The following is a 25,557-nucleotide window of genomic DNA, read 5'->3' on the forward strand; positions in this document are numbered from 1 at the left end:
ACCTCTGGGATCTCACTACTCAAAGTGTGGTGTCTGGATCAGGAGCCACCATCTCTTGGGGGTTGGACAGAAACACAGAATCTTTGGCCAGATGCTGAATCCGATCTACTTCCTAGCAGGCTCCCCCAGCGATTCCTGTGTGAGGTCAAGTACACCAAGAGTAATGTACTCAGGTCCTTCTTTTCCTTCTCAGAGTAGTAACAGTACATTTCCACCACCCCCATGACCTGGATGAAAATGGGCATTTTTAGGATTATGACTCTGGGAGATAAGTAGATGGGTATCTCATTCTTTTCTAGAGGTGGATCCAATTTTGTCTACCTAGTCCAGGCCAAAGGAAGTTTCTATTTCCCCAGAGTCTAGAACAGTACTGAGCCCAACACCACCACTGAAAAGTTACAAAAGTCATTTACATAGTTTGTTGTTGGGGTTTTTTTGTTGTTGAAAGAAAAGAGAAGGATGGAAAGAGAGGCTGAACCTGGGAAAGGCTTGGGGAATAGAACTTTTTGGCCATTCCATACAGTCAATCATCATTTCCCAGATTTATGGACTGATAAATAAGAACATTAAAGCTACAATCCTCTCTTCAGTCAAGGAGATATCAATTTAAGGAAGGCACAGTACATACTGCCTCTGGTTCTACAACCACAGGAAGGTAGATTTCCTGCAAGTTCAAAGGATGCTTTAGGTCTCTTAGCCCATCTGCTGCCTTTTAATAAGAACCGCCAACCGCCATCACTTAGATTCTGTCTTTGGTGTTGCCTTTTTATTTTTTAAATTAAAAAAAAAAAATTATGTATCTGTGAGGGAAAGAGAAAGAGAAGAGCAAGAGCACACACGAGCAGGGGGAGGGGCAGAGGGTCCCTGCTGAACGAGGAACCCAACATGGGGCTTGATCCCAGGACCCTGTGATCATGACTTGAGCTGAAGGCAGGAGCCTAACCCATTGGGCCACCCAGATGCCCCTAGCACTGCTTTTTTAAAGTCAGACCTGCTCTTGAATACAAGTCCACTGGAGATGCACAAGCCCGAAATTGGAATATTGAAGCCGAGCCCTGCAACACTACTTCAGATGGTTTAGGTGGTTTACAGGTTAAAATGACTGTTAAAGCTTCATACAGTATTTAAAATCAGACCACAACAGCAATGTCAACCATCAGTGGCATTTTATTTGGGAAGTTTCTATGTATTCCATAGACATTCACTTCCTTTCTCTTACCACTCTTCCCACTCGTAAAAAAAAAAAATCAGAAAGACTTAAAAAACTTAACATAAAAAATCCTTATCTAGTTTCTCTAGTCTTAGGTTAAAAAAACTTCAGTGGGGCCTCCCCTTCATGACAATACTGCTTTTTAAGGAGAATTCATAGTCTGTCCTTAAGCTCGCTACAGACTTCTACTCCTTCCTGGGGAAAAAATGGTCAATGTTTCTGCTGCCTTTTAATAAATTCCTTTCTTGATTATTACACATTATCATTCCCCACTTGACACCTTCTTAGAAACTTGATTGTTGGATGCATTTTTCATTTGGCAAAAATTCAATGTGGCTTTGCGTGGGATGTCTCAGTGTCAGAAACAGCAGTGTTGACGTTCTGGTTTTGAGAGGGAAAATATATATAGAGATGCATACATTCCCGGAAGAACAAATGTAGGAGACTGAAATAGGGTGTGCACAGAGTTAAGAAGGCTGATAGACACTACTTGGTTTTGAATTCTGTGGCTGTCAGCCACCAAAGCCTGCGGTGTAGGCCAGAATAGAAATCCCTGCAGGAAGAAGTTTGGTTCGGCACTATGGAATGACAGAGTCGGTTTCCTCTTGTTCCAAGTGCATCAGCACAGACACGCCCAAGGAGGAGCAGTATATGCTCATTTGCAATGAGCGGTTCACTGTAAGTGATCACTTATGAGCATTTCTGCAAACCCTCTGTCAAACCTAGGCACTGGGGAAAGAGAAAAGCAGCATCCTCTCAAAATATACTTCCAGCTCTAACTCACCCAAGACCCCAGGTCTCCTTAGCTTTGTGATTTGCAAGGCCAAAATGAAGTTTAAGTACATGTCACTCTAGGTCATCCAGAAGCTGGTTCACTGAGGCCATCCTGGAAGATCCAGGCGTGCCCTCGAGAGCAGCAAGCCTACCCAGAAGGGTACGCCTTAACGATCTTCACGTCGTCCACAGGGCGGTCCTGGGAGTTCGTTTCCACCATTCCTACTCGATTCACCATTCCTATACCTTGGCAGACGCGGCCAAAAATGGTGTGCTTGCCATCAAGCCACTGGGTAGGGGCAAGCGTCACGAAAAACTGGCTGCCGTTGGTGTCTGGCCCTGCATTGGCCATGGCGAGGATTCCAGCCCCTGGTGGGTAAAGAAAGAAAGTAAGAATAACCCCCAGAGCTCTAGCTGGGCACATGTCCCACCATCCGAGACTTTATTCTGGCCTCCACCATTAACCACAGGACCCGAACACTCTTCCCCCGAGGGCAGGCCCTGCCGTTACACAATGGCCTGTCACCGCCCTACCACAACAACTGCACCTTCCTAGTCTTGGCCTACTCCCCAGCTTCTCTATCCATGATGATCCCCACAAACTGCTGGACCATGTCCCCAGTGCCCTGCAAAAACCCAGCAAGGTCTCCGGCTGCTTTGAGGAAGCTTTTGTTTATCCTATAGTTTGTAAGAGCAACAACATTCGACAGAGTCTAGAACATTCGGACCAGCAGTGTGAATTACGCAGGAGAGAGAGGTGTCACTCTCTCAAACCCACCAGGGCTCTTTGTGGCGCCGCAGCTAGGCAGCTCCGTGGCACCCTGCCACGGTGTCAGGCATGACCCCAGAATCACAGCCAACAGTGAGCTTTTCAAATTCACTCTCCCTCCCCACAACCCAGCACAGCCAGATTACATACTGACCCGTGAATTTCAAGTCTGGGTGAAGTTCATCCTCAAACTGCTTGCCATAGATAGATGCACCACCTCGACCTGCCAGATTAGAAGATGAGAGACCATCCGTCAGTCCCATGGACTCCCTCTCAGCAAGAAGCAGTGAGCATGCCTAGTCCCCCTGCGAAGCATGTGTTGCAACTACAGAGCCTAGCGGCAGAGTCCAGCACTGGCACGCCATATTCGAAACCCTGGTTTCGTTCAGGTAAGAGGTTTCCTTTCAAAATAACACCAAGAGTGTTTTCTCTTGGGTATTAGAGTAATACATATTCACTGTCAAACATGCAGAAAGCATAGAACATTATCAGAAGAACATTAAAGTTCCATAGAATCTAACCATCTATAGACAACTACCATTTTTAAGTGGATGTATTGATAGATTTCTAAATTTTTAATTTTTTAGGAGTATTTAATTAATTAATTAATTTTAAAAGATTTTATTTATTTATTTGACAGAGACAGACACAGTGAGAGGGAACACAAGCAGGGGGAATGGGAGAGGGAGAAGCAGGCTTCCTGCTGAGCAAGGAACCTAATGTGGGGCTCGATCCCAGGACCCTGGGATCACAACCTACCTGAGTTAAAGGCAGACGCTTAACTCTGAGCTGCCCAGGCGCCCCTTTTTTAGGAGTATTTTAGACAGGAGTGCCCCCAGGACTTAACTATGTGCCCATCACAGACACTGTTCATCAATCAGCATTCCTCACCGCTGAGCTTCCATCTGTATCCCACCAACTCCGAACTCCAGGCAGCCATTTTTAATGGATTAGAGATGGCACAAAAATTAAAACCTATTTGCTGTCCTTGATGTCAGTGAAGGAAAATAACATTCATTTTGGTCAACGATATCCAGCTTAAGGAGAAGAGAGATGGTGGCCAGTGGCAAGTGGCAAAGAGGAATCCTATTACAGTAGATGGAGTCTATTGAGAGGAGAGGTGGTACAGCACAAGGATACCGTGAGGAAACATGGCATTAGGAATGATTCACTGGCAACATCGCCACCACATGCTATTTATATTATGTCCACAAGAGTGTGGTGCTGTGCGCCCAGGTTCTGTTCTCAGCGCAAGATGATATAACAAATATGGTTTTCCCAGTGGAAAAAAATGCCCTAACAGGAGACAACTCTTAGTCAATTATTTAGTAAAATAAATATGACTGGTTGAGCTACTTTGGTTTCTCCAAGATGACAAAACAGCCTGGAACAAAATGAACACTACGTTTATCAGCGTTCTCCGCTTGCAAACAGCCCGGCCACAGGGAGCTCCTCCTTCTACAGCCTTCTGTGAAAGTAGGGTGTGAAAAGCACCATGTCCCCCTTCTCTCCCAGGCCCTCCCAGTGAAAATCCTTGCATTACCTTTTAGGATGTTCCACCAAAGACATCATGTCATAACCCCTGATTCTGGAAGAAAACACTTTGTCTTTTTTTTTTTTTTTAAAAGATTGACCCTGGGATCACAACCTGAGCAAAAGGCAGACGCTTGACTGGTTGACTGAGCCACCCAGGCACCCCTGGAAGAAAACACTTCTAAGAGGTGCCTGGATGGCTCAGTTGGAAGAAAACACTTCTCATGCGAAGAGGAATCAGGGGTGAAATCTCCCGCTTAGCCTAGCTACCTACACTTCTGGAAAAGTACCCAACTACTGAACTTTGTAAAAATTCATTCCCCAAATCCCAACCTGCTAGCGTACTTCTAAACAGCAATTAGGTGACCAGCACATGCTCTCTGACTACGGAGTTCCAGCCCGAGACTGAGGGTAGAAGGGGTGGTGAGTGAGAGTGCTAGGGCTGAAGATAAAAGAGAAGGCTGAGGGGGCCAACTGTGCTCAAGCCCTAAGCCTGGGGCTTGAGTAAGTAGAGGGTGAAGTTCAGGAGTGGGCTGTCCATCGGGGTCTGAGCCTTGGAAATGTGATCCCTGTAAGCTGGGGGCCACCGGGATGAAAGCGCGGGGTCCCTGCCCTCTAGGTACTCAAAGCCATCACATAAACGGCCCTGTGAACAAGAGGGCTAAGGGATGGGCAGTCAGGAGTCACAGACGAAGCCGGGGATTTGCAGTCAACAGGAGATGGGAGGAAGGGCCCAGAAGTCCCTCTGTACTCACTAGAAAGAGTCAGACCAGCTGCAACCAGTTCAGGGGTCTCTACAGCACCATTTCTACATAATATGTTATGGTTTCATAACCTAATTCAAGTCAGTAGGTTCTGCACTAGAATGTCAGAAAGACAAACACTTCTAATCAAAACACTCCTCTGGGTGTGTGGAACAGGAAAGAGATGGGAGCGGGGCCGCAGCAATCTAAGAGTTTGACCATGTGGAGAGGGCTGTGCAGATGCCAATGAACACATACAAAGCTGACCATCTGGAGGCTTCGCCATCAAAATTTCACCATGTGCCTTGTATGGTGTGGGTATGACAGGAAATAGGCACTGATTGGGTTTCTGAACTCTGTACCGTGGAAGTTCTTTTATTCTTCTGTCCCTTGTTTTCGACACTTAGTCTCTGTACTTAGTGTTTCAGACCTACGAAGGAGACAAAGAACATGACAAACAGCACCTTCCCTCCAGGGAAGAGTGTAGCAAATCCAGTCCCAGAGCCCATGTCCGTAGCCCCTGAACTCTGTGCTCCCCCCATCCCTGCAGCTAACAACGGCCTCAAAGAATCACATCTTGGCCTCGGGCAACTATTGCGGTGACTAAGAGTCTATCACCTCCATGCATTCTCCCTTCTTCCACCTATGTATGCGTCCCTAAACAAATGTATTGTTGCTCTGCATGTTTTTAGGGTTATACAAATGCTATTAGACTCGATGTGCTCTTCTGCAATGAGCTTTTCTGTGTTCACCACTCTAAGCGATGTTTACGCATTTGGCTCCAAGCAGCTCTCTCTAGTATTCATTCCACTGCACGACTGTTAACACCAGTCTTCTCTACGCCGATGGATATTCAGGATCCTTTCAGGGTGCTTTTGCTGTTATGAACCATGCTGCAGTAACCACACTCGTACTATCTCCCAGACGCACATGCAGGCACTCAGGGGCTAGGACTCATGGAGGACAGGTGGGGTCACAGCTTAAACAGTTCCCCATTATGACACGTCCTCAAATATCTTACCAGAAGTGGCCTATCCACACTGCTCACTCTTACTGCCCTAGGTCCTCCAGCCACACTTTCTAACATTCGTCAGCCTTAGAGGTGTCAGACTGCTTGTGTTTTAACCTGCATGTCCTTGAAGGTGTGCAGAATTTCATGTTTACGGACTATTTACCTTTCAACCTCTGGGAACAGCCACTTATCTACCGAGTGATTTGATATTTATACACACACACACACACACACACAAACACAAAATTGGTATATTATTAGGATTCGTATTCTGGATACTAATCCTTAGTCAGTGAATGCTTTTGCAAATACTTTCTTCCCAGTAGATTTTTTTTCACTCTTTTTGGGGTCTTCTGATGCACAGAATTTTTGCAGTTGAAATTCATTTATCTTCTTATGATCTGTGCTTCTGCTCTAAAAAAAATTTTCTCTTATCCCCCGGACTCCTCTGAGGTCTCCTCTTCCTGCTCACTACCTGTGGAAACCTCTCACAATGAACTGGAGTGGCCCCAAAGCCATGCATGGTGGTCTCTCACACAAAGATTACCACACTTGGTGCTACTTATCCCCACCCGTCCGCTGCCACAGCTGATGGACCACGGATTAATATCTAGCCCTAAAGTGGTCAAGGGTGGGCCAATGACCCATTTGGAGGCCTAGGTGAAAGCTCTGCCTGAGGCACCCGACACCAGAAGGCCATTAACCAAACCAATCAAAAATCTCTTTTCTGGCAAGAGAGCATCTAACTGCAGATTAGCTGTCCTCTGAGGATTTCTAACACCTTCTCCATGGCCTGCCTCAACTTCAGAGACAAGGGACGCAGGTACTAACCAGTTCCTTTTGCAACTCAGAGTGGTCAGATTACCCAGCTCTGACCTACTGAAACAAAGAGAAGCCTGCTCAGTAGTTTCTGGGAAAGCTACAGCTTTCCTGGTAAAAAGGGACAAACACACTCCTGTTGTCTTTCACCTGTAGCTCTTTCCCCATCTTCCTTCTTTGAAAGCAGAGGTGATGTCAGGAGCAGCAGCAGCCTTCTTGCAACCACAAGACAAAATTGAGATAAAAGGCAACACATTCACAATGGTGGAATGGAAAGACATAGCAAACCTGGGTCCCTGACAACTCTGCTGGGCAGCTGAACCAACGCCTGAAACTACTTACCTTCAGACATTTGTTATGTGAGGAAAAAACAAAAGCTCTCTTCCTTTAAGCCCTTGCTGTGGAGTTGTGTTACTTGTAGCCAAAAGCATCTCAAACTGATACAGAGTCTTCAGAACGGGAAACTAATTGGTGGAACTGCTGTTGGGTTTACCAGGTCAAATGCCAGATACCAGATCTACCACAGGAAATGATGTTACCAAGAGGCTTTGTAGTTCTTAGGAGTACTCTCTTCCTCACTTGCCCGTGGGGCCAAAGAGATCCAGATTTCTCTCCAACTCCATTACTTACTGGCTGTGGAACCTTAAGCAAGATACCGACCCTCTCCTAGCCTCAGTTTCCTTATCTGAAAAATGGGAATAGCGGTAGTGCCTCTGTCTCACAGGCTTGTTAGGAGACAGTTAAAGGGAGCTCATCATCACTGATATTACTTTGTTTGCTACATGTTTTACACTATGGGGATTTCTGTGCACTCAATAACCTAGGCATCTTCTGGGAGAGGGAACTGCAGACAGAGAGGAACAGTTCACCCTGGAGGCTGGCCTGCCTGGGTTTGCTGCAGTTCCCCTATCGGCAAACCTCCACCACTCCCTCGCTCTCCTGGCTCTGTGAGTGTAATTCTGCTTGTTTCACTGACAGACTCTGTGAGTATAACTCCACTTATCTTACTGACACAAAAGCAGAGGCCTCTCACCACCAAATCCACTTCCCTTCCTACCCCACCAACCATTTACCAACCTTCCTCCCTTATGGATACATTGTATGAGTTTGCTGTTCATCCAGCCAATCCATCACCATGTCTCACATCAATCCCATTCACCTTTAAGGAACTTTGCAACTATAATTCCTCCCAGTCCTGTATCAAGTTTTCTTTCTAGTGGATCATTCCTATCAGCATAAAAAAAAGTGGTATTAATATTTCCTGTCTTAAAAATTAAACATAAAGCTCCATCTCCAAGTATCCATCCCCCTATGTCTCCACATCCCTTCACAGAAAAACTCAAAAATAGCTGTCAGCCCTTGGTGTCTTGGCTTCCTCTCCGGCCTCTCAACATTCGCTCTCCGTTCAGACTTTTGCCTTCAGCGCTCCACGACCTGGCTCTTGTCAAAGCCATCAGTGAATGCCATGTCATTAAATTCAATGGTCAATCCTCAGGTCCCACCTTGCCTGCTCCACGAGCAGCATCTGACAGCTGATGTCACCCCTCTGGAGATCCCGCCTTACTGGTGGCTCCCCCTATTCTCTACTGGCTCCTTCTCTTCTGCCCCCTCTCCTTGCATAAATGAGACCTGCATTGATGTCTGAAGACCTCCCCTTCCAAACCTGCTCCCTTGCCCCTTTAACTTTCACCGTGTTACCCCAACCAATGTCCTGAATGTCTAGCTCTGTCTTCGCATCTGCTTCCCAGAGGACCAGAACCAACAGAAAACACTATCACCCTAGTCCAAATACAAAAAGCTGTGGCTTTGACAACAAAAGCTCTCAATTGATCTCCTTGCTTCCAGGCTTATCTCCTCCTTTCCACACCAGTTGATTCTCCACGTGGAAGCCAGGAGGATTCTTTTAGAACAGGTCTCATCAGAGCAGTCCTCTGCTCAAAATCTTACAGTGACATTTCATCACAATTAGTACAATATCCAAACTCTTCATGACAATGTATGAGACTCTAAGACCTGGTGCTCTGCTACTCTCCATAGGCGTCTCTTACCACTCTCCCCCTCATTCACCTGCTCTAGACATACTGATCTATGGTCTTTCTTTCTTTTTTAAAAGATTTTATTTATTTATTTGACAGAGAGAGAGAGAGAGAGAGGGAACACAAGCAGTGAGCAGTGGAGAGGGAGAAGCAGGCCTCTCACTGAGCAGAGCACCCAATGTGGGGCTCGATTCCAGGACCCTGGGATCATGACCCAAGCCAAAGGCAGACACTTAACAACGGAGCCACCCAGGCGCCCCTGGTCTGTTGCTGCTTCTTGCCAAGCACACTCTGCTCTAAGGCCTCTGACTGCTGTTCCCCCTGGACTGTCCTTGCCCCTGACACTCTCAGGCTCACTACTTCACTTTATTCAGAGCTCTGCTCAAATGCCATCTTATCAGAGGTCTTCCCTAATCGCACTATCCAAAATAGCACCTCTCTCGCTCTCTATCCCAGGGATTCTCAACTCAGGGTGACTTTGTCCCTACGAACATGTGCGGAGACATTTTTAGTTGTCACACAGAGGGGTTCTACTGGTATCCAGCATGGTAAGGTCAGGGATACAGCTAAACATCCTACAATGCACAGACAGCCCTCTACAGCTGAGAATTATCCAGCCCCAAACGTCAATAGTGCCAAGGCTGAGAATCCCTGCTTACACAGTATTTCTTCCATATCACGTGTCATGACCTGATAGTAATATCATGTACTTAGTTGTTCACTGTCTCTCCCACCAGAACGTGAGCTTCACAGGGGCTGTCTTATTTACTGTTTTCTCTCCCCAGTTCTTAGAACAATGCCTGGAATATGGCAGGAGTCCAAAAGACATTTATGAAATAAGTTAACAACCAAAATAAATAATAAATGACATCTTTTTAAGCTCCTATTTTGTGTCAAGCCTGTAGCGGCCATTTTACAAACACCAGCTCATTTACCGCTCACATCTTCATGAGGTGCACACAACCAAACCGCACTCTGCATTTATAGCTCAGAAGGCTCAGTGATTTACGTTATGTCTACATTTAATAAGTGTTCCTGTGAAGTTCAGAGTCAACCCCAAACTCACCAGGCTCTGCAACCCAGGCTGTTCACCTCATGCTATTGGACCTTGCCATACACTACTGCTGAGTTACATTTCCCCACATTCCCCTACATTCTTGAGTCTGGGATACTTTTCTTATCCCAGACTCAAGAAACTCTGGAACCCAAAGCAGTTCCAGAATGATGTTAGATCAAATCTGAACTCTTGTCTGGGTGTCTCCATGAATTGGTCTGAGCTTAGGCACCGGGCTAATTACTCTCTGCACTTTGTTCCTAGTTGCACCTTAACTGTTTCCTAAACATGCAGTTCAGGAACCTTAGAAATTGCATCATACACATTTGTCCTGGACATAAAGAGGTGGCCAGATGATGTCACAGAGCCAGTCTAGCACGTGAGACACAACATATGGAGTCCTGGGCTCTCCTTCACCCTCAACAGGTCTCCCCATCACTTGTGCCTCTGCTCTGCATTCTTTCTTCCTAAATCTAAAATGCCCTTTCCCTGTCCTCCTAATAGTTAAAATTCTACATTTCCTGGGTGCCTCAGTTGGTTGGGTGACTGCCTTCAGCTCAGGTCATGATCCTGGAGTCCTGGGATCCAGTCCCACATCAGGCTCCCTCTGCTCAGTGGGGAATCTGCTTCTCCCTCTGACAGTCTCCCCTCTCAAGTTCTCTCACTCACTCTCTTTCTCTCTGAAATAAATAAAATCTATTAAAATTTTTTTGAAAAAGAAAAATTCCACATTTCCTTCAAGGCTCACCTCAAAATATGCCTCCATTCCATGCTAATCCTACTCCCTATACTTTTTCTCTTTTGATGAACTAGTCCAACCTCTGTTATATGCATGACCCAGAGCGTGCCGCCATAAATTTGCATAGCATATTATTACTTTCGAGTTGTTTCTTGTAAGAACTATCTTGTCTTCCTGGCAGAGAAGGGAGCACTACCAGGAAAAGAGAGTGCCTTGGCTTCTAACGCTTAAGTTTCTTCATGGGACCTAGAATAGCACAGGATACCCAGTGGACTCTTGTCAAACAAATGAATAAAATTAAGTTCATTTATTCAAATGAATAAAATTAACAATGAACTTGCTGTTCACCACGTTCAATCTCAGGTGTTCCTGGGACTACCAAGAGGAAACGTGAAATCAGAGGGAGGGCAATGCACGACATAATCAGCACGTGATTAATCACCGCAATCACGCCAGCTGGGGAGCACTGAGAGCCAAAGCGCAGAGCATGAAGAGCCAAAGGAAGGGCTTGACAGGCTGCCACATCTTACAGGGAGGAGAGAAAGCGGAGAAGTCAGTAGAAGCACATAAAAAGATACTCGGACAGCTAAGGAAAAAGCCAGTGTACAATTATTATAAGAAGAGAAATTTGAAAGTGGGAAAATGGTTTAAAATCCAGCGGGCAGGAGTGCCTTGGTAGCTCAGTGGGTTAAAGCCTCTGCCTTCGGCTCAGGTCATGGTCTCAGGGTCCTGGGATCGAGCCCTGCATCTGGCTCTCTGCTCAGCAGGGAGCCTGCTTCCTCCCTCTCTCTCTGCCTACTTGTGATCTCTCTGTCTATCAAATAAATAAATAAAATATTTAAAATAAATAAATAAATAAAATAAAATCCAGCAGGCAGTCAAAGGTATTCGAATTGAGAAAACCCCTGGCAAAGGCATAAATGAAAAAACTGTGGAAAGAACGGCTGCAGAGTAGCCAGACGGAGGAACAGGTAGGGACAGAAATAGTACACTGGCTTGCTAATGAGCCCAGGATGCCTCATGCTGCTCATCTGAGATGTTTAGCAAAAAACGTGTCACCTAATCAGTGAGTGGTTCACATCAGTGACCCAGGAGGGCCTAACTCTTGTTTGCCTTCTACAGCAGACCCGCCAGCTCCATCATTCATTATACTTGAGGCTGGATGCAATTACTTGGAAATCTTTTGACTGATTGATTCAATCTCATTAAATCTGCATCATGGTGGGGCGCCTGGGTGACTCAGTCGTGAAGCATCTGCCTTCGGCTTGGGTCGTGATCCCAGGGTCCTGGGATTGAACCCTGAATCAGACTCCCTATTCCATGGGGAACCTGCTTCTCCCTCTCCCTCTGCTACTCCCCCTGCTCGTGTTCCCTCTCGCCATGTCTCTGTCAAATGAATAAACAAAATCTTAAAAAAAAAAAATTGCCTCATGGAAATGTGACATTATGAAGGATTACAAACCGATTATAGGAACAAAGGGGAGCTCTGCCATGAGCAACTCACATCGCAAGTCACTTCCAATTCTTGTACCCTCATCATGGACTCTCTCAGCTTACCGGTGTTATGAATTATAAATTTTATCTCATGACAAGACTGAAGAAGAAGACAGGAAAGAAATACATCAAAGTATTTACAGGACACTTTCAGATAAAGAAGTGGAGTGAAGGGCCACCTTGGAGGTTTAGTCAGTTAAGAATCTGTTCAGATCATGATCTCAGGGTCCTGGGATCCAGCCCCCTGGGCTCTGCGCTCAGTGTGGGGTCTGCTTCCCTCCCTCTCTCTCTCTGCCCCTCTCCCTCCCATTACCTGTGCGCTCTCTCTCCCTCTCTAAAATAAGAAATCTTAAAAAAGAAAAAAAAAAGGGTGCAGTGAGGCAGGCTTAGCCCCTGCCTCCCCTAATACCCTGATGACACAAACACACAAAATTCTATTTGTTTCCAAGCCCCAAATTCACCCGCATCAACCAAATAAAAAGGAAACAAGCTTGTTACAAAATTCCTGAAAAGAGTCACCAAGGAAAGAAATGAAAGTTTCTTCTGCCTGCACTCCCTAAAAGTGGTAATCAGGAAAGAAGGAGAGTAACCCAGAGGATTCTTACAAATACTCTCCGATGCTGAGAAGGCAGTAGGAGGGTGGATGGGTTGGTGAGGCTAGAAAAGTTAGAGCAGTGCCAGAGGGCAGAAGCCTGTGCATCCTACTAGGGCTCGGGAGCAACACGGCAGGCTACCAGCACCAGGCAATTTGTGGGGCGTGGGGGAGCCCTGGGCCGTGATGGGGTTCAGGTCAAACTACCCCCAAATATGGTGCTTTGGCATACTGACTGTCAAGTTGAAGGAATCTGAGAAATATCAGGTACAAGAAGGTCATTCCGACCTTCCCCAGAAGTAGGCCCTAAGACCCTCCTGTGAGAGGTGCTGTCCCTATACCGGGGGGAAAAGAACATCTCATCTCTAAGACAGAAGGGCTCCTGGAGGAATCGAAAGAACAGGCCTTGCTGCTTCCCTCAGTTTATTTTTTTTAGACTCCCTTCATCCTCCCACATTTTCCCACAAATTTCCACTCTTCGTCTAACCTAGCACAAAAACACTCAGGTACAGCCACTTCTTTGGGTCTTCATTTCTTTATCAAGGCCGCAGTGTCATCAAATTTACAGCAAACAGGGGCACCTGGGTGGCTCAGTCGGTTCAGCATCTGTCTTTGGCTCAAGTCCTAATGTCCTGGGATGGAGCCCTGCCTCAGGCTCCTTGCTCAGCGGGGAATCTGCTTCTCCCTCCCCTTCTGCCCCTCCCCACTGCTTGTGCACAATGCCTGTGCACACCTGTGTGCTCTCTCCCTCTTGCTCTCTCTTGCAAATAAACAAAATCTTTAAAAAGAAAAAAAAAACTTAAGAGCAAACAGATTTGTATGCTTTTCTCTCTTTAATCTGTCTGGTAACAGAGACCCAGCTATGAATGAAAAAGGGTAGTAGGATCTTTCTCCTCCACCACAGCTATTCTCAGGGGACCACCCAGTGTCCCAGGTTGGGGAAGAGGGATACCACTGGTTGGTGGAGGAGACCCAGGGACAGGACTTTAATGGAGGCTGGGAAAACCAGAAGCTAGCCCTCCCATAAGGTGCATTCGGCCTTAGCTCTCCTCCCCACCTCATCAGGCTGGAATAAAATGGAAAGAAAGCAACCTAGCATCTGGAACGGGGAAGACAACTGTCTTCCACTTATACTGTATCTGAGTAGATAAAAAGTACGGACAGCATCAGTGCCGACATAACGCACGGATAAGATGGAAAGAGATGGCACAGAAACTCTGCAGACATATTACAACAAATGGAAGGAGAAAAAGAAAGCGTGTAAGTAAAAAACAAAACAAAACAAAACAAAACACACACCTCAGGAACTCAGTCTGGGAGAAAAGAGAGTCCACAAAGGGCTTCTCTGCAGTTGTTTCAAGACTAGAGATGCTTCAACAGAAATAAGAATCCAGCGGTGCCTGAGTGGCTTAGTGGATTAAATGTCTGCCTTCAGCTCAGGTCCAGATCTCAGGGTCCTGGGATCAAACGCTGCATTGGGCTCCCTGCTCAGTGGGGAGCCTGCTTCTCCCTCTGCTTCTGCCCTTCTCGCTCTGCCCACCCCCACCCCACTCTTCTTTCTTGTGCTCTGTCTCTCTCTCTCTCAAATAAGTAAAATCTTATCAAACGAAAGACAAATCCAATAAAACAAGAGCTCAAAGACAAGATAATAAATCAACAGATCAAGGTGAAAAGATTGCAGAGCTAAGGAAACAGTGAGAGCCCAATGATAGCAACACGGAGCTAATCAATCACACAGGAGTGGTAAAGAACAGAACAGACGTGACTAAAAGTTAAATACGGCACAGAGTAAAGGTCTGACACTAATTAAGTGGATGCGGGGGGAAAAAATAGAAAAACATCATCTCACACCCTCAGAAAAAATGTAAGACAGGGAAGGCAGAGGTCATGAAACAGAGAATAACTGGTTTCCTGAAATACAAAATCAGAGCCAGTAACAGAGAAAATACTCAAAAACACAAATCAAAACATTTTCCCTGAGCTGAAGAAAGGAGTTACTCTGGCCTCAGTATTCTCCAAAGCCACGCTTAAAACCAGAAGGCAACAGAGCAGAACTGCTGAAAACAATCTGAGGGGATGAGTGAGGCCCAAGAACGGCAGATCCAGTCATGGTCTTTTTCAAATTCTCAAACCGGCCTGAGTTACCAAATATAACATCCCGCAGCCCTTGCAATACAAACTACTCAACAGGAAATTCTGCCCTCCAGCACCTGGGAACGGAATAGCCTAATGGTGGGCACCGAAACCTCGGAAATGCGGGACCCATACTGCAACCGAGGGAATCAAACACAGGGTGGAAAATGTACTCTGACAAGGAAAAAGAGTGATGACAAAAACCGAGAGCAAGGGAGAGTGTGAGGTAATAAAAGATATACAGATATATCTACATGGATCTATATGCCTGTCCCTGATTCACAGCAAGGAGCTCCTAAAACTTGTCATTTCCTAAGTGATAAGAACACTAGGAATATCTGTGGTTCTCACATTTAGTCTTTGACCTGTCCCTGAAACAGGGCTTCTAAAACCCTTTTGAATTCCTGAGGGATAAGGGCACAAAAAGCATTTTTTGTTCTAATGAGGCAGGTAGACTCCCGAATGGCCCCTGGGTGAGGACTGGTCACCAGAAAGACCAAGCCACGATTAGAAGCTTGGAATTTTCAATCCCCACTACCCTCTGCTTCTCCAGAGAGAGGAGAGGAGCTGGAAGTGGAGGTAATGATCGATCACAGCTACAAGAAGCTGCCTCCACAAAAATCCAAGAGTACCAGGTTCAGAGAGCTTCCAGGTGGGCAAACACAGTCCTTCCAGGAAGATGACACACCCAAATTCTATAGGGACAAAAGCTCCTGCCCACAGGACCCTCCCAAATCTCACCTTATTCATCTCTTCATCTGGTTGTTCATCTGTATCCTTTACCATATCCTTTAATAAACTGGTAAACATGTTTCCACAAGTTTTGTGAGCTGCTCTGGCAATTAATTGAACCCAAGGAGGGGGCTGGTTATTGGAACATCTGATAACCTAGGCTTGAGACTGAAGTGGGGTAGGGAGCAGGGGGCAGTCTTTTGGAACTGGGCCTTAACCTGTGGGATCTGATGCTATCTCTGGTTAGATGGTGTAGGAACTGAGCTAAATAATAAGACTCACTTGGTATCACAGAACTGCTTGTTGGAGGGCAAACCTCCATGCATTTGGTGACCAGAAGTGTCAGAAGTGAAGTGATCTGTGTGAGTAGTAAAGGAGACATGTAAGAGAAAAACACAAAAGGGAAGAACTAGGTTTCTCCCAACACAGAAGGCAGACAAAACGCAGTTTTTCCTAAACAACAAGAATGAGTAGAAATTTAAGTACTAATTGCCCCATCCTTCATAGCAGGAACCCAACTATTTGATTATATATATAAATAGCATGCATGACATAGCCTATTCCCTTGAAATTATTTCTGTTTAGCTAGTTATCCATCCATCCTTTTGACTAGGTATCTGAAAAGAAAAATGTCTAGAATAATGGCCACCAAGAGTTAACACTAATTGTTTCTAAGAAGTGGGAATGTTGGGGCGCTTGGGTGTCTCAGTTGGTTAAGTGTCTGCCTTCAGCTCAGGTCATGACCCCAGGGTCCTGGGATAGAGGCCCACATGGAGGCCTCCATCCAGCTCTCTGCTCAGCGGGATGTATGCTTCTCCCTCTTCCTCTGCCCCTCCCCCTGCTCGTACTTTCTCTTGCTTGCTCTCTCTCAAAAAAATAAATAAAATGTTAAAAAAAGAAAAAAAAAAAGAAGTAGGACTGTTGCAGAATAATTAATCACTAATAGTGGTTAGAAATCTTTAGGAAGTATATTTATGAGTGTTCTTTTTTGTAGTTTTCTATATATACTGTATTTTCAAAAAAGATTTTACTTATTTACATTGAGAGAGAGTGATCAACCAGGGAGAGGGGCAGAGGGACAGAGAATCTCAAGCAGATTCCACTCGGAATATACAGCTTGCATGGGGCTCAATCTTACCACCTGGAGATCATGACCTGAGCTGAAATCAAGAGTCTACTGAGGGGCGCCTGGTGGCTCAGTGGGTTAAACCTCTGCCTTCAGCTCAGGTCATGATCTCGGGGTATGGGATCCAGTCCCGTATTGGACTCTGCTCAGTGGGGAGCCTGCTTCCCCCTCTCTCTGCATGCCTCTTTGCCTACTTGTGATCTCTCTCTATCAAATAAATAAATAAAATCTTTTTTTTAATATAAACATATATTTTATCCCCAGGGGTACAGGTCTGTGAATCACCAGGTTTACACACTTCACAGCACTCACCAAAGCACATACCCTCCCCAATGTCCATAATCCCACCCCCTTCTCCCAAACCCCCTCCCCCCAGCAACCCTCAGTTTGTTTTGTGAGATTAAGAGTCACTTATGGTTTGTCTCCCTCCCAATCCCATCTTGTTTCATTTATTCTTCTCCTACCCACTTAAGCCCCCATGTTGCATCACCACTTCCTCATCTCAGGGAGATCATATGATAGTTGTCTTTCTCTGCTTGACTTATTTTGCTAAGCATGATACGCTCTAGTTCCATCCATGTTGTTGCAAATGGCAAGATTTCATTTCTTTTGATGGCTGCATAGTATTCCATTGTGTATATATACATCTTCTTGATCCATTCATCTGTTGATGGACATCTAGGTTCTTTCCATAGTTTGGCTATTGTGGACATTGCTGCTATAAACATTCGGGTGCACGTGCCCCTTTGGATCACTACGTTTGTATCTTTAGGGTAAATACCCAATAGTGCAATTGCTGGGTCATAGGGCAGTTCTATTTTCAACATTTTGAGGAACCTCCATGCTGTTTTCCAGAGTGGCTGCACCAGCTTGCATTCCCACCAACAGTGGAGGAGGGTTCCCCTTTCTCCGCATCCTCGCCAGCATCTGTCATTTCCTGACTTGTTGATTTTAGCCATTCTGACTGGTGTGAGGTGATATCTTATTGTGGTTTTGATTTGTATTTCCCTGATGCCGAGTGATATGGAGCACTTTTTCATGTGTCTGTTGGCCATCTGGATGTCTTCTTTGCAGAAATGTCTGTTCATGTCCTCTGCCCATTTCTTGATTGGATTATTTGTTCTTTGGGTGTTGATTTTGCTAAGTTCTTTATAGATTCTGGACACTAGTCCTTTATCTGATATGTCGTTTGCAAATATCTTCTCCCATTCTGTCAGTTGTCTTTTGATTTTGTTAACTGTTTCAAATAAATAAAATCTTAAAAAAAAAAAAAAAGTCTACCAACTGAGCCACCCAGGTGCCCCTACACTGTACATTTTTACACATGTCCATATATATTAAAGAAACTGAATGCCTCTGGTCATAAAGGATAGACAGAGAACAACTGACAATGACAAAGAAGAAGAAGAAGAAGAAGAAAGACTGCCACAGAGAGTATCAAATTTATCTAAAGGCAAAAAAGCAGGAGCAGGAATCAGTGGAGAGAAGGTGCAGACTGAGAAGCAAGGGGGCCTTAAAACTAACGTTACCATCCACTGATTTCACTAATAAATTCCATCTAAATGACAGTAACTCCCAGATTTGGACCTCCATCTCAGACCTCTCCATGAACTCCACACTCGTATCCCCTTACTTATTCAACATCTCTACCTCAAGATCTGACAAGTATTTCAAATGTAATGTATCCAAAACTAAAACCAAATTCTTGATTTTTCCCCTCTGCACGTACTCCTCTCTCAGCCTTCCTTATTTTGCTGAATTCAGCCAAGGTCGGCTTAATTATACCTGTTCCTGTTGGGTCACCTCCCTGGATCATGAAGTCTTTGATGATCCTGTGGAACTTTGTGCCATTGTAGTAACCTCGACGTGCCAACTCAGCAAAATTCTTACAGGTCTTCGGAGCATGCTTCCAGTACAACTCCAGCACAATGATCCCCATGCTGCAGGGGAAGAGGAAAGTAGAGCTCCAGTCAGGAACAAGGTCACGCAACAGTAATGTTATGGGACTGATCCAGGACTCTCTATTTTCAAGTTTATATTAAGTCATGAAATTGTAATACATATCGGATTTCACGCTGGGCAAAGGAAAACATCACAATCACAATGTAAATAACTTAAACACAGGTTTCTTCTTTGAGTAAAGCACACGGGAGATTATGGTACTTATTTTAAACAAAATAACTGTGGACAACTAAAAAAAATTCAAACTAGCTTTATATATTAAAAAAATCTTTGATCGTGGGAAACCAATATAACCAACTCTTAAATTAGGGGGGAAATTACACTTAATTTGTAATTTTTTTTAAGAAGGACATTAACATATCAGGAATTTATACTTATTTATACATGTATGAGTTTCTGGGTGGAGGTAGAAACTGGATAATGGCAAACAGGAAGGCTTTCAATGAGTACCTTCTTTTAAACTTTTGTATTTTTGAAACATGTAAATATATTACCTATTTGTAAAAATTTTAATGTGGAAAAAAAAAGTACAGTTTGTGTGTGTACTTAGGAGGGGGTGCAACAAACGAAAAACATGATTATTTCAAATCTCTAACCTACCAAATGGGATGAGCACTTTTCCCCCTTAAGTACAGCAAAGGAAAAGAAAAAAGCAAAAGACTTTAGACAGGTGCCTTCCCCTCCACTCCATCACTCACCTAGATTTTAAGAATGTGAAAATTGAGGCAACTCTGGATAGCCTGTATACCCAGTGCCAAGCACATTGTAAGCACTCTGTAAATGTGTGTGTGTGTGTGTGTATACATATATATAAAATGTGCTAGAATATAGCTTTCTAAAACCCTTTCTACCAGCAATTCATCCTTCACACTACTAAAATTCAACAGGGATTAACACCTACTCTGTACAAATTCTAGGTGCTTTTGCCCTCATAGAGCTTATATTCTGGTGCAAATTTTTTTAAATACAGGGAGTAACTTTTTGGAATGGCAATCAGGAAATACCTAGACAACTCTGAAATCTGCATACCTATTGGCAGCAATTTCAACTTCAAAGTATTCTATAGCAAAATTTACAGATGTGCCTAAGGATCCAGTATGTGCAATGGTCTTTATTCTAGTATTTATCGTAACAAAACAAGAGGCAATTTAAGAGTCCCTTAAAGAGGAAATGACTAAAATACAAAATAGCAATGATGTGGGAAGCCATATTAACAAGTGAAAGGAAAGCAAATTATAGGAAAAAATATATATACAGTATGATCACAATCCTGTTTTTAAGAAACAGAACATTAAAAAAAAATGTTTATACATTCACAGAGAAAGATGTAGGTCATCCAAAGAACTATTAACTATTTCTACAGGAAGAGGTGGATTTCATTTATTCTACACACTTCTACACTGCTTGGATTTAAATTTCAATTTATCTTGTAACTTAAAAATGTTAACAGGTGAATTCAGAAATTACTTACAAGTTGAGGCCTGATGAAGTAGAATTTTGCCATACACGGTGGGGAAGATGACCAGAGAGCAAAAGCAGCACCTGAGAACCGTGTTCTGCGGGAAAACAGCATGGCCAAAAGCAGAAAGTTGACAGAGAACTAGGGCCTGGACCTAGACTACTGGTGTGGGGATAGCAGAAGATGTAGCTAGAGAGCTAGGTAAAGACCAGATGAGAAAAACAAACAAACAAACAAACAAACAAACACCCTGAATGTCAGACTACAACTAAGCTGATATTGCTGTAGCAGTAAGAATTACTTAAGGTTATTTGTCCTACTTCCAAAAGATAGGACTATCTCCAAAGAGGCAATGGAATCAATGGGGCTAAAGAACCGAGCAAGTGAGGCAGACAGACCAGGCTCCAAATGAGGTTCCCCTACTTACTAGATATACGGGTTTGGTCAAATCATTTAATCCGTGAATTTTGTCGTTTCCCCTGCTAAAATGGGAGAGAAGGTGGAATAACACCTGCACGATTTGAGTTGCTAAGTGGATTAAAATCAGTGAGATGGGGGCGCCTGAGTGGCTCAATGGAATAAAGCCTCTGCCTTCGGCTCAGGTCATGATCTCAGGGTCCAGGGATCGAGCCCCACATCGGGCTCTCTGCTCAGTGGGGAGCCTGCTTCCCTCCTCTCTCTGCCTGCCTCTCTGCCTACTTGTGATTTCTCTCTGTCAAATAAATAAATAAATTCTTTAAAAAAAAAATCAGTGAGATGCTGTACGTCAGGGGACGGGGACAAGAGGGCTGGTGCTCAATGATACCGCTCTTTGACAGTGGGGAAATGTGCTTCTTCCTATGCCTTCCTAGTAATTTGGTTATCCAGCTGAACTATTTACAACGTTAGTAGTTACAGATCTGCCCCTTTCACAACATTGTAAGATCCTAAATGCAAGGCGGCGTGTCTCCTGCAGCTATATCCTGATTCCAGTCCCGACGTCGCCTGCTTGTAGACTCAACACACGCTCGTCGAACGAAGGAATGAATGAACCAGTGGGTGGAAGGAGGGCAAGCAGGAAGCTGTCGCTGAGGTTTCAGAGCGAGCCGGTGCGGAGCTAGGACGCGGGCGGTGGCGGTCCCCATTCAGCTCCCAGGCGGCCCCCACGGCCGTCCCTGCACGCTTCCCCACGAGGAGGCCGTGCTCCCGGGGGAGTGCACGGGGAACCCAGCCCCGCGGCAAAGCCCGGGCTCCGCATTGCCTCAGCCAGCCGAGCCCCGGAGGTCCCACCCCTCTCACCTGGTCTCCAAGTATACGTTGGGCGGCTGCCAGGAGTCCGGGGGTATCGCCGCCATAGCGCAGCCGACGGAATCTTGCAGCAAAGCTACTTCCGGTGTTGGTTCCCGGGGACCCTGCGCTACTGCGCGCACTTCCGGTCTCCGTCGTTCAACCTTTGCGATGCCAAGATTTGGGGGACTGAGACAAGGATGAAGAAGGATCCCCCTTCCGGGAAGCTGGGATGCGAGATGAGAAAAAGCTGATGGCAAGGACGGAAAAAAGTGCAAGCTCCATCGTAGAGGTGGTCTCTAGGTTGAAGAGACCGCGACACTCTCCGGACGCTCTGATTGGTTCGTTCAGGCGTGGAAGGCGGGAACAACCAGCAAATCTGCACTCCGATTGGAGCTAATATCCTAACATTCAATTGGCACGATTTTCTAGTTCCACAAAAGGGCAAGGTCCTGAAAGGGGATGGGAATGAGTTGCTAGTCTCTGACATTTGTAAGGCGCTGTACAATTTGCGTAACAGTACACTTTACTCTTCTCTACTCCACAAAGCAGTCCTGTAAAGAAGATAATATTGTTCCCATTGTTCAGTTGTGGAAACTGAGACCCAGCGGTGAGATGACTTGCTCATGTGTCCATAGCCTTACAGCGAACCCGAGCCTCCAGCTTCCAAAGAGTCAGGGAGAGTGGAAGGGGAAGGGCCAGGAAGAAAATGAGGAGGAAAAAGAGACAGGAGAACGAAGATCAAAGGGATGAGGGCTAACGCAGGGCTCAGAGTGACTGGCTGGGATAGATGGGGTAGAAGATTGTTGGGAGGGTTTGTTCAGGACTAAAGAGAGGCAAAGTAGAGGTCCTGCGAGGTTTGGAGGTAGGACGAGAAGGAAACGGGGTAAGTAATCACATGTTTTAGATGCTTTGCACACTAGGTAATAATGATGTTAGCCAATGAATTCTTACTTTATGTCAGGCATCGAGTTAAGCACTCGTGTGTACTTTCACATGGTTAAAATCAAACACAAATGGCGACCAGACTTGAAAATCTCCTGAGCAGGCAAACTAGTTTAGTCATATAAGCAAATCTTAATTTAGCTTGTTCTGTATAATAAGCAAAACTTATCTTGGACCACTTCTTGTTAACGCCTCTGGAAATCAAAAAGGAAACTTAAAAATGTTCTCAAAATGGATGTGAAATAACTTCTTGTAACTCATCCCCATCACTAGGGAAACTCTGATATTGTAACAGATTTGAAGAGTAAAAAGCCACTGCTTTTTATGAAGTTCTTCATGATAATATACCTCTGAACCTCTCATCCCATATTCAGTTTGAGTGGTTCCAGTTTGCAAACTATTTTTTGTGCATGATGAACTTTTCCTAATTACTATTTCAGTGGTGCAGTGGTTTTTCTTCCGCTATTTCTGAACTTTTGACAACACTTCAAAACCTTATGAGATAGCTATTACTATTCTCTTTTTCCTTTAAGGAAACCGAATCTTACAAAGCTTAAGTAACTTGCTCAAAGTACTACAGCTGTGAGCCCCCGTGTTTAACCACAGTTCAACCTTAGCTCCCGTAGTTGTCAGGTAGGAATAAGGGCATATTCAATGTCGTAAAGATCAAATTGGACAGTGAGCAAGCCGGGCCCCCTCCATCTCTGTTCCCTTCTCGCAGAGTACTAAGAATAAGGTGTTCAGGTTTGTCAAATGAATAATGAACAGAAAGTGACATTTTAAACTGACAAGTGCTGGGTAATGTATGGTGTAATAAATTTTACACCCTCTGCAGTCTTGTGTTCATGTCCACTTTGTGATCCTTGAGCTGGACAGAAAAGTGATCATCATTCGTCTCTTCTGTCCTCTGTTATTTGAGTTCCCTTTCTCTGGGCCTTGTGTAGTTCCTTACTATATATTTTGTAAGGCTTAGGACACAGTGAGAATGCACTAGGATTATACACAAGAATAGGTCAGTGTCTTGCTGTCTCATTCCAAAGCCCTTCCTCAAGAGACTCAGTATTTGTTGGCCTTTTTGTCCCCAAGAGAACATTGGATGACTACACAGAAGAACTGACAAAGATTTCTTTTCTGAGTTATAACCAATAGTCCACATGAAATTACTCAGAGTAGCTTATATGTACTTCATCTAGTCTGTTAATCTTAGTGTGTCTTCTGAAGAAATGTGCTTTATTAAAAACAAAATTATAAACTTCTACAGAAACATTACTTTTTGGGCTAGAGAACTGAAGATCATCCTCTTTCTCCTCCCTATAAAGGATACATCATCAAGACCTGTCAATTTTTTTTTCCCAAGATAACTCAAAGTATATTCCTTCCTTCCTACTCCCACTGATGTTTCAGACCTTTAACATCAGGATTATTTTAGAAGCCCCCTTGTAGGGTTCCCTGCCTTTTGGCTTTTCCCCCATAACCCATCCTAAGCACACACAGCAGCAGCCAAAGCTGTCCTCCCAAGTTATAGTATGTCACTTCTTTGCCACAAAATGTTAAATGGCTTCCCTATGCCTATTAAAATAAAGTCCCAAATCACTTGGCCTGGGTTTGAAAGCCCTTGGTCACTGGCCCCTCAATGGCTTCCCCAGCCTGATTTCCTACCATTTCATCCATGTCTTAACCAACTATACCACTCAGGCGTTCCTTATTTCATCCATGTCTTAAATGTGCCAGGGGCATTCCCATTTCAAGGCCTTTGCTCAGGCCATTCCTTTCCTTGCAAAGCTTCCCAAACCTCACCCGTGCCTTTGTCCCAAGTCCTTCTGGAAACCTCTCTCCCCTTCCTGTCTCTAAGTAGACTTTCTCCCATCTTGGTTTTTAATCCTGTGCCACCTTTCAGATTTATATGGCCATAATAGAACTCTGATCATGTCACAACCCTGCTCAAAAATCTTCAGTGGCTCCCCACCACCCACAGATCAAAAGTCAGCATCAAGTTCTTTCTGGCTATGCCAAGCTGGTCTTTAAACATTGTTTCTTCTTCTATAAGTAGCCTTGGCCTCACTCAGATTAACATTCCAGGTTCTCCAGATGTTCTCTTATCTTCCCTCCTCTGAATCTTCTTACTCCCATATCTTAATGCCTGAAATTTCCATTCTCAGCCTCCAATGTCTGAATCCTTACAGCCACTTCCAAGATCACTTTTCTCCCTAAATATTTTCCTGGAGCACCTACCAGCCACTATGCACTGAGGAAAATAAAGACGAGTCACAGACATTGTGCAGCCCCAAAGGAACTCACATCCTACGAGAGACAAATACAGCTACAAGGGAGTGGAATGAGAGTTATAATAAAGAAGCACATGGTACTTCCTGACCTCTGGTTGTTCCAGAGCTGGCTTTGCATAGTCAGAGATTTTTCTGAGAGTGATAAACTGAGCTGAGATCTGGAAAATGGTAGAGTTGGCCAGAAGCCAGGAGAGTTCTCTTTGTACATCTGAAACTTTATAAAGAGCTTGGGAAGTCAGAGAGTTTTTCTTGGGCCATCCTGGAGCTGAGTGTGAGGGAATCATAGAGGATCTTAGAACTTGATTCTGAGGCAATAGGGACATGTGAAGTGGCAAAATCAGATTTTGTACATTGAAAGTTGTCGCTCAGGCTGTGGTATGGAGACTGGCAGGAGGGGCCAGCAAAAAATGGGCTTTCTTGAGCCTGTGGGCTCCCCAGAGTATTTTTTTTTTAAGATTGTATTTATTTATTTGACAGATAGAGGTCACAAGTAGGCAGAGAGGCAGGCAGAGAGAGAAGGGGAAGTAGGCTCTCTGCTGAGCAGAGAGCCCGATGCAGGACCCTGGGATCATGACCTGAGCCGAAGGCAGAGGCTTTAATCCACTGAGCCACCCAGGCGCCCCTCCCCAGAGTATTTTTAAGATTTCATTTATTTGATGGGGTGCCTGGGTGGCTCAGTCATTAAACGTCTTCTTTTGGCTCAGGTCATGATCCTAGGGTCTGGGATTGAGCCCCACGTCGGGCTCACCACTCTGCAGGGAGACTTCTTCTCCCTCTACCACTCTCCTACTTGTGTTCCCTCTCTCGCTGTGTCTCTCTCTGTCAAATATATAAATAAAATCTTTCTTTAAAGAAAGATTTTATTTATTTCAGA

General features: G+C 44.8%; 1 protein-coding gene across 2 annotated transcripts; it reads right to left on the reverse strand.

The window, feature by feature from the left end:
- Positions 1-1,149: 1,149 nt before the first annotated feature.
- On the reverse strand, positions 1,150-21,780 carry PPIL1 (peptidylprolyl isomerase like 1). Of its 2 annotated transcripts, XM_082731792.1 has the most exons (5): positions 21,466-21,566; positions 20,200-20,284; positions 18,552-18,706; positions 2,908-2,976; positions 1,150-2,353 (listed from the first exon to the last, which is right to left on the reverse strand). In XM_082731792.1, exons 3-5 carry the CDS (start codon positions 18,703-18,705, stop codon positions 2,133-2,135), a joined length of 444 nt encoding a protein of 147 aa, XP_082587918.1. In that variant the 5' UTR covers position 18,706; positions 20,200-20,284; positions 21,466-21,566; the 3' UTR covers positions 1,150-2,132. The 2 variants fall into 2 exon arrangements, with proteins under 2 accessions (XP_082587918.1, XP_082587917.1); XM_082731791.1 differs by lacking the exon at positions 20,200-20,284 and having other exon boundaries at positions 21,466-21,780.
- Positions 21,781-25,557: the final 3,777 nt, after the last annotated feature.

Source organism: Mustela nivalis (genome assembly GCF_964662115.1).
Source record: "Mustela nivalis genome assembly, chromosome: 5".
Lineage (NCBI taxonomy): Eukaryota > Metazoa > Chordata > Mammalia > Carnivora > Mustelidae > Mustela > Mustela nivalis.

Bases quoted from the DNA above. Each gene is read 5' to 3' on its own strand.
- PPIL1 (XM_082731791.1), bottom strand. From the start codon at position 21,521: ATGGCGGCGATACCCCCGGACTCCTGGCAGCCGCCCAACGTATACTTG. The intron at 18,707-21,465 runs GTGAGAGGGGTG...CTTCCCCTGCAG, and splicing joins AACGTATACTTGGAGACCAG to CATGGGGATCATTGTGCTGG. The intron at 2,354-2,907 runs GTCAGTATGTAA...TTTACCCACCAG, and splicing joins CCCAGACTTGAAATTCACGG to GGGCTGGAATCCTCGCCATG.